We start from the raw sequence: 16,028 nt of genomic DNA, 5'->3' as shown, positions 1-16,028 counted from the left end.
AGCCCGCACCCGGGTCCCCGCTTGGCTCCGTCCCCTCCCGTGACCAAACTGAGCTCCCTGCACCCCGGGGCCACCAGCTCCAGCTCCGCGGGGCTCTCGCTCCTGCCGTGTCTCAAAGTGGCGGCTCCAGAGGGCTCCGGCTCATCCAGCCGGGTGACCCTGGTGCCACATCGAGAGGAATTTGGGAACGCAGCCGGTGAGCCTTGTCCCCTTTCCTGACTTCTCCTCGCCATGGTGCCCACCGTGGCTCTCCGGCCACGTGGCCTTGCCCACGCTGGTCCCCACTGCTGCTGGCATCCCTGGTTGAGCTCCCGGGGCAGGACCATCCCCGTTCCCAGCCGTACCCGTAGCCGTAACGCAGGCTGATGCCACCGCATCCATGCGAGTACGCACATGTGGAGCCTGCCCAGGCTGTCGGCTCACGTGCCACCTCCGCTCACGCGTCACGATGCCGGGGCAGGACGCGGCTCCATCTCAGCCCCGCCGAACGCCCAGCGCCGTGCTCTGCCTGCGAGAGCCCACCCTGGGCACCTGGCGGGGACGGACCTGCAGGGCCAAGGGATGCCCACGGCTTCCCAGGGCCACATCCCGGGGCAGCTCCGCCAGCTGGGACAGTCAGAGGTGGATTTGGGGACGTTGTGTCCCCTGTTAACGCAGCAGCTCCCTATGGCACTGACGGTGCCACCATCCCGTGGCAAAGCCCCGTGCCATCCCCTGCACCAGCCCCCTCCATGCCCTCCCTGCCGGGTGCCGCAGGTCCCTAGGTGACACGGCTCATCCTTAACACACGGTGCCAGCAGGGGAGGTGGCTCCCAGGAGGGGACAAGGGCTGGGGACACACGCCGGAGCCACAGCAGGCCGGAGCTCAGCGGGGACGTGGCTGATGGCCCCCGCGCACCAGAAACACCGGCCACAGCGACACCGAGGAGGAGTTTTATCTCCCAGCCCAGGAGGAAGCGAGACCGAGCCGCCGAGCAGGGGGGACGAGGGCTCGCTGCCTTCCTCCCCAGCTCCTCCTCCTCATTCTCTGCCCTGTCCTAAAAACGGCGTTATCGGCAGCGAGCCCTAGAAAAGTAACAGGATTCCGTTTCCTGTTTTTCCCATGGAAACCTTCAAATAGAAGCTGGCCTCATTATTGCAATTTTTTGGGTCTCTTTTTTTTTTCAGCCGGGCTAACAATGAGCCATTTCCTCCGGCGGCTCCGAGAGGCACCTTGCGCTCTGCTCCCGCTTCTCCGCGGCGGAAAAATCCTACCCGGGGAGGTCAGGGGAAGGCTGCCTGCTCCTTCCAGCCCCTGCCTCGCTCAAGGCCGGGGGCCCGGGGTGGGGGCCGTGGCCGTGAACCCCCCGGCACACGTGGGGGACCCCCCTCGCACAGGTGGGACACCTCCACGGGATGCTGCCCGTGGACCTGAGGGCTGGGAGGGTGCGCAGGGGTGGGCGACGCTCGGATGGGGGGATTCACAGGAGCGCCAAATCCTGCACCCCTCGCTGGCAATAAAAAGCCAAGCGGGGTCCTGAGCCTCCCTCCGGCCACGGCAAGGACAGGAGGCAGCTTTGGGGACGTGGTTTTGGGGACAGCCCTGCTCCCGCAGCACCCCCTGCCCCGCTGCAGCCCCACCACCGACACCTGATGGCTTTTTACGACATTTTTTCCGCAGCCCACACGCCTCCACAAGCCAAACGGCCAGCCCGTCTGCCCTCCATCACTGCCCCCCCCCAACCCTGGGACACCCGTGTCCCGCTGATGGTTGTCACACCCGTCACCGCCAGCCCCGGCGCGGACCACGCTTCACCCCCAAAGCGCTGCCACCGCAGCCCGGCCCCCCGCCTCGCAGGGCACAAAAAGAGCCCACTATGCGCCACAATAGCGCGATTGTCCCCCGCAGCCACCGGGCTCCGTCCCACCCGCCCCGGGGCTGCCCCACGCGCTCGGACCCATCAAGGGACCCTCTGTTGCCATCGGGGTGGCTTGGCCGGGGAGGGGGGGACACGACACACACACACACGGCTGGTGCAGGCACCCCCACGCCTGCACCCCGGGTGCGCGGTGGCAGGTCTGCGGGTGCCACCGACGGTGGGTGTTTTAAGGCAGAGCCGGTGCTGCCCCACGGGTGGCAGGGCAGGGGGGGTCCCCACAGCCCTGAGCCCCACCTGGCTGCCCGTGGAGGGGTGACACAGCCCCAGCCAGGGGCCAGGCTTGGGAATTATGGCAGGAACCTACTCCCTACCCCGGGTCGGGATCAGCTCATTGCACCCCCGGCTCCGTCCTGCTGCAACGGGGGTCTCCAAGCGCTGGCAGGTGCAGGGGGGGGACCCCGCTGGGTCCCAGGACAAGAGCGGGATCCGTCCCTGTGTTTCATTTCAGCCACTTCGCCACGACTCTCAACCCAGTTTCCACCTCCTTTCCCGGGGGAGAGCCCAGCTCCAGCTTTGCCCTCTACCTCCCAGCTCCCACTTTCCCAGCACGGCCGGGGAGCGGGACCCATCCCCCCATTCCCGGCATCCTCCCACCCTGGGAAATCAACTTGCTCCCAGGGTTTGGGGACCCAGTGGCTTCGCGCGGCAGAGACCAAACCCGCCGGACACGCCGCCGACTCCCGCCGCGGCGACGGCACCGACACCGACCCTCCGCACCGCGACGCCGCGGGTCTTGCGACACGCAGCCACGTCGGCGGAGGTGTGCGCGCCGCGGCACGGCCCGAGAAGGCAATTAGGGAAGACTTAATGAAATCCTGGGGATAAGCAGCCGCGGAAAAAGGAGTCAGCCGCTTCGGGTGCGCTGAGCCAGCGCCGGAGACGGTTGGGATGTGGCCAGGAGGTCGGCGGCAGGTTTGAAGCTGCCACCCTGGTTTGCAACCTGGGGCATCCATCCCAAGCCGGGCTGGCTCCTGGAAAGCCAGACGGGTTTTGGGAGCAGGCGGCGCGGCACGGCACAGCACGGCTCGGCTCGCGCAGCCGGCCCCGCCGCTCGCGGCCTGCAGGCAGCCAGGTCGATATTTTCCAACTTGAGAGCTTAAAATAGGTCATCTATCTCCATTCCTTTTTAAATCAGGTCTTGCTGCCTGCTGAAGACAAACTTGGTTTATTAATGGGGCGGCACCGACTTGAAACCTAATCTTTTTTTTCCCCCTTTAAGGAGAATAAAAGACCGTCCCTGGGGCTCAGCGGCTTCCCACTATGACCCCCCCATCCCTCAGTGTTTTCTCCCAGAGAGTGGCTCCGCACAAACCGGGGAGAAGCCCTGGCCGCCGACTCCAAGCACTGCCAGGACCCGGTCACACAGCCCCCACACTCTATGGGGGGCACACGAGCCAGCCCCCACCTCCCAACCCAAACCAAGAGCTGTCACCAGATGTCCCCCCTGCCAGCCTTGCAACATCAACCCCCGGAGACCACAGACCCCGAGCCCTAAATAACACCCGGCAGTGGTTCCTTGGCCTTCGGCGCTGCCGATGATGGCACCCGGGCAGTGCTGCCAGCCCCAGGGGGGGGTTAGGACACCACACAACACCCAGCAGTGCCCCCCGCGGCACGAGGGACGGGTGCCAGAGCTCCCGGCCGGGCACAGCGCGTGATAGGCGTCAAGGTTAAAACCGCAGCGGCGGCGAGGCCGAAGCCCTCTGCGCAGCCGGGGACCCGCGGCTCCTAAAAAAACCCCCCCGCTGCCACCAGCCGGACCCCGGCACAGCATCGCGCCGAGTGCCCCGAGCCGGTGCCAGGTTTCACGCTTGCAAGGCGGGATTGCGGCAGCAGCCCCGAGCACAGGCTTTTCCTGTCTTTCAAGTTCAGGGTTCAGAAAGAAAGAAGAAAAGAAAAAAAAAAAAACCAAAAAACCAAGGCATTAAGAAACTCAATTTGCTGAGGAGCGGCGGTAAATAGGGACGGAGGCGGCAGCCACGCGGGGACGAGGGCAGAAGCCACCGGCCAAAGGCTTGGGGACGGTGGGGCGCAGCCCCTGCCACGCAGCCCCGGGGGCGGCCGTCGGGCGGGATTTCTGCTTACGCAGCACAAAATCCTCACCGGAGGACTGCAAAGCGCCTTCCTCACCGCCGTCCTCCCCGGAGGCACGGGGGGAGGCAGCGGCGGTTCAACAACTCCCCCCAAGTCGCCCAGTGCCCCAAGTCACCCAGCGAGCGGGGGGCAGAGGCGGGCACTGAGCGGAGCCCCCACGCTCCCGGCGCTGCCCCCCAGGAAGGCACATTTCACCCCAAAACGAAGCAGAAGGGGCAGATTTCGAGATTGGAAATCCACCCCGAAAATCCGAACGCCGGCGCTCGGCGGTACGGAGTAAGCAGGGAGGAATCCGAGGAGAAACCATGATTAATGCTCAGCCGCTGCAACGAGCAGCACTCCTCATATCTGAACCATTTCGCACACCCCAATTAATCCTTTGAGGCCGGTTATTAGCCCCATCGCCGGGCCGGGGAAGCCGAGTTCAAATAACCAGGAACTGAGGAACAGAGGCCAAATTCAGCTCTGGGGCGAGGACGTGCAACCTCTGCTCAAATTAGCAGGCGTTGTGCCAGTCCCACGCCGCGGCCGCATCCCCGCCCGGGCGCTACCCCGGCCTGTTCCCCCCCCCCCGGACCCCGGCCACACGTCCCCCAGCGCCGTCCCCATCCCCACCCAACGCCTTGGCTGGGATTTGGCACGAAACGGGCAGGAAATAGGGTTTTAGCCGGCAGCCGGGCTGGCCTTCCTTGGCACCATGCAGCTCCCAAGGGAGACGGGAATCGCCCCAGCGCCCTCCAGTCCGGCACCGCCGCGCGACGCCGGTGCCCGTGCCATGGGTCGGCCACGCTGCAAATACCCACACTGCTTCAAGGCTGGGGGCTGCTCGGAGCTGGGGGAGCCACGTAGGGGCAGAACACGACCTCGAGGGGCTGTGGGCACGCTGGGGGGGATTTGCTGCCTGCCCGGTGCCGGGAGCTGGCAGGGACGGAGCAGCCGGACCCACAAGGAGACAGCCCAGCCGGGAGTTTCGGAGTAAACACGCGTGGGCGTTTGCGGGTCTCATCCTGGAGAAGGGGCAGCCCAGCCCCAGGGTCTCGCCTCCAGCCCCACGGACAGATCTGGGCGCCTCAGCCCCACCGCCCTGCCACGACACCACCCCGGCTGGGCACCGGGGATGAGCCACTGCAGCCAGCATTGCCCGTGGCACGCAGCCCTGCGTGGGTGGCCAGACCCCTCCGGCCCTGCTGCCCCCGACCTCAGGGTGCCGGCTCTGCCCCGGTCCCCGTCCCATCCTGGGGGTGCCCACGGTCCCCAAGGAACCCGGGCATCACCCAGCCCCACTGCCGGCCCTCAGCGCCACGCACAGCTCAGCACCACCAGCGCCCCCAGTCCCCACTCCCTGCGTCCCCAGTATCTCCCAGCTCCCCTGGTTCCTGCTCCCCACAACCCCAATATCTCCCAGTTCTCCGTGCCCCCAGTATCTCCCAGTTCCACCAGTCCCTGCTCCCTGCGTCCCCAGTATCTCCCAGCTCCCCCAGTATCTCTCAGTTCTCCCGGTCCCTGCTCCCCACAACCCCAGTATCTCCCAGTTCCCTGTGCCCCCAGTATCTCCTGGCTCCCCCAGTCCCTGCTCCCCACAACCCCAGTATCTCCCAGTTCCCCCAGTCCCTGCTCCCTGCGCCCCCAGTATATCCCGGTTCTCCCGGTCCCTGCTCCCCACACGCCCAGTAGCTCCCAGTTCCCCCGGTCCCTGCTCCCCGCGCCCCCAGTATCTCCCAGCTCCCCACACGCCCAGTAGCTCCCAGTTCCCCCGGTCCCTGCTCCCCGCGCCCCCAGTACCCCCAGTTCCCCCAGTCCCCCGCTCCCGCAGCCTCCCCCGTCCCCCCAGCGCCGCTCACCGCGGGGGCGGGCGGCGGGATCCCGACCAGGCAGAAGGCGATCCCATTCATCGGGGCGCGGCGCCCGGGTTCGGCTCGGCCCGGCCCGGCTCGACTCAGCCCGGCTCGGCGGGGTCCGGTCCGGTACGGCCCGGCCCGGCACGACGCGGTCCGGCGGGGCTCGGCACGGCTCGGTTGGGGCTGGGCCGGCCCCGGCCCCGGCCCCGGTTGCGGCTCCGCCTCCTCCGGGCGCCCGCGGCGGCGGGCGGGAGCGGGCGGGGCCCGGCTCGGCACGGCCCGCCCCGGCGGGGGCACCGCGGGCACCGGCACCCGGGCACCGCCGCGACGGGGACCGGGACGGGGACCAGAGCGGGCAGAGGAGGGGGACAGCCGGGGACCGGGATGGGCAGGAGACACCCAGGACCAGGCAAGGGACAGCCGGGGACCGGGACGGGGATGGGACACTCAGGGATGGGTAGGGGACACCCAGGGACAAGACAAGGGACATCTGGGGACTGGGACAGGGATGAGACACCCAGGGATGGGTAGGGGACACCCAGGACCAGACAAGGGACATCCGGGGACCGGGACGGGGATGGGACACCCAGGGATGGGTAGGGACACCCAGGGACAAAACAAGGGACAGACGGGGACTGGGACAGGGATGGGACACTCAGGGATGGGTAGGGGACACACAGGGACCAGGACCAGGCAAGGGACATCCGGGGACCGGGACAGGGATGGGACACCCAGGGATGGGTAGGGACACCCAGGGACAAGACAAGGGACATCTGGGGACTGGGACAGGGATGGGACACTCAGGGATGGGTAGGGGACACACAGGGACAAGACAAGGGACATCTGGGGACTGGGACAGGGATGGGACACCCAGGGATGGGTACGGGACACACAGGGACAAGACAAGGGACATCTGGGGACTGGGACAGGGATGGGACACCCAGGGATGGGTACGGACACCCAGGGACAAAACAAGGGACAGACAGGGACTGGGACAGGGATGGGACACTCAGGGATGGGTAGGGGACACACAGGGACCAGGACCAGGCAAGGGACATCCGGGGACCGGGACAGGGATGGGACACCCAGGGATGGGTAGGGACACCCAGGGACAAAACAAGGGACAGACAGGGACTGGGACAGGGATGGGACACTCAGGGATGGGTAGGGGACACACAGGGACAAGACAAGGGACAGACAGGGACTGGGACTGGGACAGGGATGGGACACCCAGGGATGGGTAGGGGACACACAGGGACCAGGACCAGGCAAGGGACATCCGGGGACCGGGACAGGGATGGGACACCCAGGGATGGGTAGGGACACCCAGGGACAAAACAAGGGACAGACAGGGACTGGGACAGCGATGGGACACTCAGGGATGGGTAGGGACACCCAGGGACAAAACAAGGGACAGACAGGGACTGGGACAGCGATGGGACACTCAGGGATGGGTAGGGGACACACAGGGACAAGACAAGGGACAGACAGGGACTGGGACAGGGATGGGTAGGGGACACACAGGGACAAGACAAGGGACAGACAGGGACTGGGACTGGGACAGGGATGGGTAGGGGACACCCAGGACCAGGCAAGGGACAGACAGGGACTGGGACAGGGATGGGACACTCAGGGATGGGTAGGGGACACCCAGGGACAAGACAAGGGACATCTGGGGACTGGGACAGGGACGGGACACCCAGGGATGGGTAGGGGACACACAGGGACCAGGACCAGGCAAGGGACATCCGGGGACCGGGACAGGGATGGGACACCCAGCGATAGGCAGGGGATGCCCAGGGACCAGACAAGGGACAGCCAGGGACTGGAACCAGGGAAGGGACACTTAGGGATACCTTGGGACCAGGACCAAGCAAGGGACATTCAGGGACCGGGACAAGGCAAAAAACACATCCAGGAACCAGGATAGGGGTTGGACACCCTTGGACCAGGACAGGGACAGGGAGGGGACACCCAGCACAGGATAAGCCAGGCCAGAGGGACGTGGACTGGGAGCAGAACCGACCAGGATGGGCACACAGGGAGTGGCAGAGGGACAGCAGGACAGGGACAGCCGGACGGGGACCGGCAGGGCAAGGCCGAGGCCAGGCGATGTGGGAGGAGGAGCACGGCCGGACACACGGACAGGAAACGCCAGGACAGGGGGACAGGGCTGACGGGGACTGGCACAGGCAGACACGGGGACGGAAACACCCGGGTTGGGGCTGACGGAGGGACAAAGGCTGACACAGACCCATGGGGAAAGGAAACGGCGAAGACGGGAAACAGCAGGACGGACGGAGGGAGCCTGGCGGACAGAGGGACAGGGACAGCCGGACAGGGCCTGGCCCGGCTCAGACCACTTGGACTGCAGAAGAGCATCCCGAAGCCGTCATTAAGCAGCCGCCGAGTAAATTAACTCCCACACCTGAATCTCAGGGTGCAAACGGCTCCTCAAAGGCGCTTCGGTGGCTGCAGGTGGCCACGCCGCCGCGGCACGAGCCCTGAGTCACTGCAGGCTCAGCCGAGGCACGGGGCGGGCACAGCCGGGAGCCATGGCCGGCCCTGGGGTGCTAGGGGGCAACGTCGGAGGGGAAACGGAGCCGCATGTGACGGGAAAGCTGGAGGAGACGCAGGAAACCAGGGAGGAATGACGGCCACTGCCTGCGGGGACGCACGGATGGGAGCACGGACAGCCACGGAGCCGGGGTTTGGCCAGGGGCCAACGGGGATGAACCCAACGGGGGTTGGATTCAGGCGGGTGGTCTCCCGGAATCCCACCACAACACCCTGAGGTGGCTCCTCTGCTGCCGGTGGGCATCACCATCCTCACCCCGGCCCCAATTAAGGACAGGGCTCCATGCACGGGGCGAGCGGTGGGGGCTCGGCCGCTCGCAGGCGTAAATCCGCAGGGAGGACGCTGGGGACACACAACCTCCCGCTCGTGCCAGGCCAGCGCCGGACACACGGTGCAGCCCAGGGGCTCGTGCCAAGGGCTCCGGCACATCCACGTCGTGCCCAGGACGGTGCCGACCCCCACCCGCTCACCGAGCCCCTCCTGAGCAGCCCCTTCCCTGCCCGCACCCAGGGCTTGTGGGGGACGCCCCGGGGACGCCAGCCCGTGCCACCCAGCGCAGACCCGGCCGCCCAGCGCAAGTTTTCCGTGACACAATTAAGAAAGTCTGTGTCAACAACGACTTCCTCCGGGCGCCTGGAGAAACCTCAGCACCACCAGAAAAAATAAATGATCCGGCCGTCGGCCACCGCCGCGGAAGTGCTGGGAACTCGGGGCTGGAGAGGGGCCACGGGGCCCGATCCTGCTCATGGGCACGTCCCCCGTGCCCCCTGGCTCCGCTGACCCTCCGCACGCCTCACAGGCGGCCGCAGACACAACCGCAGGTGGACAGTACAGCCGGCCATCCCGGGATGCTGGAACAGCCGCCCTGGGGTCCAGCACCCACAGCAACAGGGGGGTGGGATGGTGGATCCCGTGCTCTGGTGCCAGCCCCCGAGGGGGACCCACGGGAGCGCTGCCACCACCGCTGTCCCCAGCCTCGGAACACCGGTCCCAGCAGCTGGAGGGAACAAACAGTCGGATGCGAGTGACGGGACATTTCCTCTCCATGAGGACGCAGCCGGACGCCCGCAGCCTGTCTCCGGCCACCCTCCTCCCACACTCAGCACCCCCCGGCCCTGCAGCGGGTCCCCCCGTCCCCAGCCCCCCTGCACTGCCCACCTCCCAGCCCCGGGTCCTGGCGGGATGTGATGGACGGCCGCCCTCTGCCCTCACCCGGCCGGGCCGCCGCAGGACGTGCCAGCCCAGCCGGCTCCACCGCGGCCACTCTCCAGAGGGACTTTCCAGGAAATGTCGCCTCCAGCCGGGTCTGGCATCAAGGATGGACCCGACCAACATCCAGCCTTTCCCAGGGGCTGGTTAATGGGAAGGAGCGGAGCCTCCCCCAGCTGTGCCCACCAGCCACCCGCTCCCGTTCTCCACCTGGCTCCTGGGGGTCCTCCTTGTTGTGTCCCCACACGAGGGGATACAGGGCCACGTCCTGCCTGAACACCCTCCGGCAGCCCCCCCAGGCCAGCCGGGAGCCTGGCACAGAGGAGCCACTGCCGGCAGGACCCGGACACGGACCCCAGGACTCCTGCGTCCCTGCGTGGCCTCCCCAGTGCCACCCTCACAAGGGAGGCGACACAACCTGAGCTGGCCACAGCGGCCCCGACCCTCGCTCTGTGTGATGAACCCTCACGCGAGGTCAGGGAGAAGCAGCCATCCCCGGCGAGGGGTGACCCCCGTTCTGGGGTGCACGGTCTTGGGGGGGGAGGCTCAAGGAGAGCCCCCAAACCCCAGCTCCATCCCCGCGGCAGCTTTCCCTCGGGGGTCCCCGAGGAGCGGGGTGCCACCACGCACCCAGCCAGCCCACGCTCCCTCCCTCCCCCCAGCCCTCTTTGTCTCCCCCGGCCCCACCCCAGCACCGAGACCCTGTCTGCAGCCCCCCGGGGACACCCGGCTCCTCCGTCCCCCTGCGCAGGGCCGGGGCGGCACACACCACCCTGGCAGGGCGTCCCCGAGCTGCCACCGCCGCACCCCCCCCACCCCATTCCACAACCAGCCACCCGAAAATCACCCTCCCGCCGCCAAGGCAGCCGCCCCCCCGCTGCCCGCCCTGCCCGCTTTAGCGGAGAAGACCCATCACATCTCAACCCGCCCCCCCTCCACCACCACCACCACCACCACCCCCCCCCCGCCCCAAATCCCGGCAGCCGCAGACGCGAAGCCGGGGGGCGGCGAGCCCCCCGCCCGCCCGCGCCGCCGCTCCCTGCCGAGCCGCTTCCGAGCCGCAGACAAAGGGAGCGAGAGGGGACTCCCGGCCGGGCGGTGGGGTTTTAACCTAATCCTCCGAATGAAGCCGAAGAAAAGCAAAAGCAGGGCGCGGGAGCGGGGCCGGAGGGGCAGCGGCGTCGGGGCAGGGCACGGCGGTGGCACCGCTCGGTCGCACCTTCCCCGAGGCCGGAGCGGGACCGTGCCCTGCCCGTGGCAGCGGGGTTGGGGACCTGGACGCCACCGGGGCGGGGGGGGGTGGGGGGGGGGTCTCACGCAGACCCCGCTCGCCGAGGCACGGGCGGCAAAGCCGGTGCTCGCCCCCGCGCTCAGCACCCTCCCGGCCCCCGGCAGACCCCTCCCGGCCCCGGGCTCCTCTCCCCTCTCGGCAGCCACCGCGGAGCGAAGCCATCTTGAGCCGGCGGCGGCGAGACGAAAGGGTTACGGCCCCAACCCCTCCTTCCCCACCCCGGCTCCGGGGGATAAACAAGGGCAAGGCCAGGGGGATCTGGGATGGGATCGGGGGGAAGCCCGGCAGCGAGACAGAGCAAAGCGGGGCAGCACGGCGAGGGGGGGGGGGGGGGGTGCAGGGGGGCGGCACGGACTTACGCGCTCATCCCACATCAGGGAGGGGCTGAAATCCCGCTGGGAATTGGGGGACCCCAGGGACCCCTCGCTCCGCGCATCCCTGGCTGCCGCGGCCCATGGCAGCCGGCAAGCGGGGGGGTGACTGGCTGGGGTGGCCCCCGCTGCCGGATCCCGCCTGCCCTGCCCGGGTGCCGGCGGGCACATGCCAACCTGCTGCCGCTCACGGCCTAAAATTGCCAGGGCTCCTCCAAAGGCGTCGCCGCCAATGAGGGCGGCGGGGAAGGCGTGGGGGCTGCTGGGGAGCTCCTCTGCATTGCAGCTGGATGTGAGCGAGGGGGGAATTTTCCCAGCGGGAAAGCCAGCCCTGAGACACGCCGGGCGGGCAGTGGGGCTCAGGATGTGATGCTCGCAGCCCCCGGGAGGAAGGATGCCATACCCGGGATGCGGCCCCGCCGAAGGGGATGGCAGCCCATCACGTGCGGCCCCCAACGTTGGCTTTCGCCGCTTCGGTGGGGCGGGTGTGCGGGAGGTCCCGGGGGTCTGGCAGGGCTGGCGAAGCTGCTGGCATGTGCTCGCCCCCGTGCACCCCTCCCCGTGCCGCCTCTCCAGCCACGGCCCTTCCCCAGGCCATGGTGGGGGGTGGTTCGCAAGCACGCGGCCCCCAACGTGCAGAGAAACCTCGCTGCGTGCTGGGGACGTGTCATGCCCAAAGCGGTGGCTCTGCCCTGGTCCCCGGTGCAGCCCCAGACCCTCCTGCCCCGGGGACGGGGGGGCACACACGAAGCATTAAATCCTGCGCTCAGATCTGGGTCGAGCCAGAAGGAGGGGGCTGGTGGCGAAAACACGAGGCAAGGGGAGGGAGCTGGAGCCCTCACCCGGGGTCGGGGGCGACGCTCGGAGGGGAAATAACCCCCCCCACCCCAGGGAGCCGGGCTGGGAGCGCCCCATCCATGCAGAGCCACAGCACAGGGGGCACCAAGAGCACCCACGGCTCCGGGTGGGCACCGGGGAGGGACGACGCAGCCCGGCCTGGGCACGGTGGCCAGGGCGGCTTCTGGAGGCGTTGGCTGGTGAATAACGGGACGGGGAGACAGAGGGAAGACCTACAGACACAGCCTCATCCGAGCCCCCCCCCGGCTTTTTCCACACCCCGCAGCAGCTCCAGCCCCTTCCCCAAGCAGAAACCCCTTCCCCAAACCCCGCTGCCGGCAGCCAGCAGGGCGAGACACACCTTGGTCTGCGACGGAAACCTGTGGCAGAGTGGGGACCGTCCCCCCCCCGACCACCCGTCCCCTCTATGTTGAGCAAGGGACCAGAAACCGTGCCCGTGGCAGGCACCCGGGCAGGGTGAGCACCCATGGGTGCCCACGCAGGGAGCCCAGGCACATGCCACGGGCCGGTGGGCACGCTGGTGCCCGTGGGGCAGGGATGGGACATGGGGGACCAGGGTGGGCAGGGGCTCAGCCCCAGGGCTGCACCCCGGCTGCGGGGAGGTGTCGGGGGGGGTCCTGCTTGAAGCAGGTGGGTGATGCCGGGGGTCCCGGTTTGGCGATCTGGGGGCAGCTGGTAGGTGATGCTGGGGTGGGGCACGGGTGATGCCGGGGAAGCAGGTGGGTGATGGGGGGGCTGCGGGGGGGACGATGCCAGGGCAGCAGCTGGGGGTCCTGCGGAAGGTGGGCGGGGACCCGGGCAGGCACAAGGGGGTCCCTGAGCAGCAGGTGGGGAGCACGGGGGTGGCAGGTGGGGTCCCCGGGGGGGGGCGGCCGGGGGTCCCGGTACGAGGCTTTCCCCCAGACTGGGGGTTCCCGGACCGGCGCCGCGCCCGTGGATGCTGGAGCCGTCCCGTCCCCGCCGCGGTGACCCCGGTCCCGGTGCCGGTCCCGGCCGCTCCTACCTGCTCCATGGGACCGCTCAGGGCGCCGGCGCGGCGGGCCGGCCGCGGGCCATGGGCCGGTCCCGGTGCCGGTGGCGGAGCCGGCGCGCCCCGGTGCGGCCCCGCTGCCGCCGCCGCCGCCGCTTCTTGCCGCCGCCGCCCACGCCCGGCGCCGCCCGGCGCATCCCGGGAGCGGCGTCATGTGAGCGGCGGCGGGAGGGGGCCGCGCCCGGCCCCACCCGGGGCCCCGCCGCCGCCCTCCCCTCTGCCCGGCCCCCCCCCGGCCTCCCCCTCCCGCCCGATCCCCCTCCAGCCCCCCGCCCTCCCTCCCTCCCTCCCAGCCCTGCATCCATCCATCCATCCATCCATCCATCCATCCATCCCAGCCCCGCATCCTGCCTCCACCTCTCTCTTCCACTCCTCATCCTCCTTCCTTCCCTCCATCCACCCTTCCAGCCCTCCTCACCCTTCCATCCAGCCCCCACCCATCCTCCCCTCCATCTATCCATCCATCCATCCATCCATCCATCCATCCATCCATCCATCCCCCCTTCCTCCATATTCCCATCCATCCCCATTCATCTTCCTTCACCTGCCCGTCCACACATCCTCTGTCTGTTCGTTCCGCCCGTCCATCCATCCATCCATCCATCCATCCATCCATCCATCCATCCCTCCTTCCTCCATCTTCCCATCCATCCCCATTCAGCCTTCCTTTCTCCTGCCCATCCACAAATCGTCTGTCTGTCCATGGGTCGGTCAGTCCGTCCGTCCGTCCATCCATTCATCCATCCATCCATCCACCACCCCCCAGCCATGCTCTGTCCCCCCAACCCATCCATCCAGACCTCTCCCCACCCACCCCCCTCCATCCCACCCTCCTCGTCGCCCACCTCCCTCCTTCCCCCAGCCCTCCATCCATCCGCTCACCCAGTTCCCTTCTCCTGGCGGCCCCCGGCGACTGCAGGGGTCCCACGGGTGCCGGGGCCGGTGGCTGTGCCCAGGGTTGGGGTGGCACCAGGGCAGCGGGCGGGTGATGCTGGCTGCATCCAGCTGCGGAGCGGAGGGTTCGTGGCCCCTGGCCCAGCTGCGGCATTTCCCAGCGCTGCAGCCAAGCCCTCCAGCCTGGGTAAATATTAGTTCGGAGGCAGTGCCGGTGCCAGGCCCAGTGCAGCTCGGTGACCCGCTGGGGGCACTGCCAGCACCCTGCGTGCCTCGGCCAGGAGCACCCGGCCCCGCGCCTGGCCTCAGCTCCCCGGCCACGGCCCCACACTCTGCCTCGGCTCCCCTTCCACGGCCCTATACTGTGCCTCAGTTTCCCTTCCATGGCCCTGGGCTGTCCCTCAGTTTCCCTTCCATGGGCCCACATCTGCCCCAGTGCCTTGGTGCGAGTGAGGATGAGGAGGGCCAGAGCACTCACCCCATCCCCTCAACACCGTCCGGCCCTGAGCTGGTGCCACACTGGGGGGCAGCAGGATGCCCTGTACCCCACCTCCGGGTGAGTCCGGCCTTGGGATTCGGGCCGAGGAGGGGTCTTAGGGGTGGGGGAGCAGCGCAGTGACACCCCAATGGGCTTTTTTTTCGGCCGGGGACGCTGCCAGGCTGGGACCTGGGCGCAGGGTGGGGCAGCACCGGGTGCCAGCGATGCTCAACCCCCCCCCCCGGGTCCCCCCGCACACCGGGGCCACCGCACCGCACTGGCCCTGGGGACCCATCGGGCTGGGGGGGGGGGTCCCGGGGGGCCCCATCCTGCACCCCTGGGGCTGGGGGCGGGGGGGGGGGAAGGCGAGCGGGGAGCGCGGGTGGGAAGAAAGCGCCTTTTGTCTGGGGGCTCGGAACCTCGCCGGGGAGGCGGGGGGGGGGAAATTTGCTGCTTTCTGATGCTAATGAGATGTTAAAAATAAGCTCTGCGCAGCGCAGCCATGTTGGGGCTTCTCCGGGGCGGCTGGGAGGCGGCCGGACAAAGGGGCTTTATGGGGCCGTGGGGGGCAGCGAGGGGGGGCCCCGTCCCCGCCCCGGGGCTCCCCGCACCCTGGGGCACCCTCTTTGTCGAGGGCGAGTCCCGGGGTGTCACCGTCCCTGCCCCAAACCCCCAAAACCGCCCCTCCTCTGCCCGCAGCATCCTGCCTGCAGGCGGGCGACGGAGGGGGGGGGCCCTCGGGCATCCCGGCTCCAGCCCCCCCCCCCCCCCCCCCCCCCCCACCCCCGCCCCAGGCCTCGCAGCAGCCAAGGAAAAAATTCCCAGGAGGCCCCAGATGCCGGATCCCGCCTGGAGTGTCCGTCTGGCCCCGTCAATGGGGCCTTTGTCCCCACGCAGAGCCCTGTCCTGGGCACCGGGACCGCGCCCGGGGGCACCGGGGCAGAGAGCGGGGCCGCCGCCGGGGGGCAACACCACGGCGGGGGGGGGGGGGGGGTCCCCAGCCCCACTGCCCCCCCCCCCCCCCGACACCCCCTCGCTGCCCCACAGCCGGTGATGGAGGAGGAGGAGGAGGAGGAGGGGGGATGCAGCCCCCCCAGGGCTGGGAGCCCCCCGCGGGGGGGGGGGGGGGGCTGCGTGCCACCCGCTTCAGCCCCATTCTGTCGCTCCGCAGCCTTTGATCTGCCAAACTCGGGGGCGTTCAAAGCGCCTCGGCGGAGGGGGGGGGGGGGGGGGAAGCACCGCACGTGGCTCCCGCAGCCGGGGAAGGGGCTGGGGAGGGGGCCACGGCCAAGCTGGGGGGCAGGAGGCGGACCTGGGGGTGCCCATCCCCCTGGTGCCCACCTCCCGTGTGCCCATCCCAGGCTCCCGCATCCCCATCTCCTTACAGGGATGCTGGAAGCGGGGGGCAAAGCACACACCCCACACCCCCCCCCCCTCCCCAGGTCAGACTCCAAACCCCTGGGGGGGG

The 16,028-nt window shown here is 69.1% G+C and overlaps 1 protein-coding gene across 2 annotated transcripts in view; it reads right to left on the bottom strand.

The window, feature by feature from the left end:
- ARHGAP23 (Rho GTPase activating protein 23) overlaps positions 1–13,291 on the bottom strand; it is a 40,453-nt gene extending 27,162 nt beyond the window's left edge. The window contains exon 1 of one of the 2 annotated variants that reach the window (XM_063354642.1): positions 13,162–13,291. In XM_063354642.1, the coding sequence (XP_063210712.1) occupies positions 13,162–13,170 (9 nt within the window). In that variant the 5' untranslated portion in view covers positions 13,171–13,291. Of the gene's footprint in view, positions 1–5,854; positions 6,056–13,161 lie in introns of those variants that run through there. The other variant, XM_063354641.1, reaches the window with a different exon arrangement.
- Positions 13,292–16,028: the final 2,737 nt, after the last annotated feature.

The sequence above is a fragment of the Chroicocephalus ridibundus genome, chromosome 17 (assembly GCF_963924245.1).
Source record: "Chroicocephalus ridibundus chromosome 17, bChrRid1.1, whole genome shotgun sequence".
NCBI lineage: Eukaryota > Metazoa > Chordata > Aves > Charadriiformes > Laridae > Chroicocephalus > Chroicocephalus ridibundus.
The sequence above is the reverse complement of the archived record's forward strand: the minus strand, read 5'-3'. Positions and strand labels throughout refer to the sequence as shown.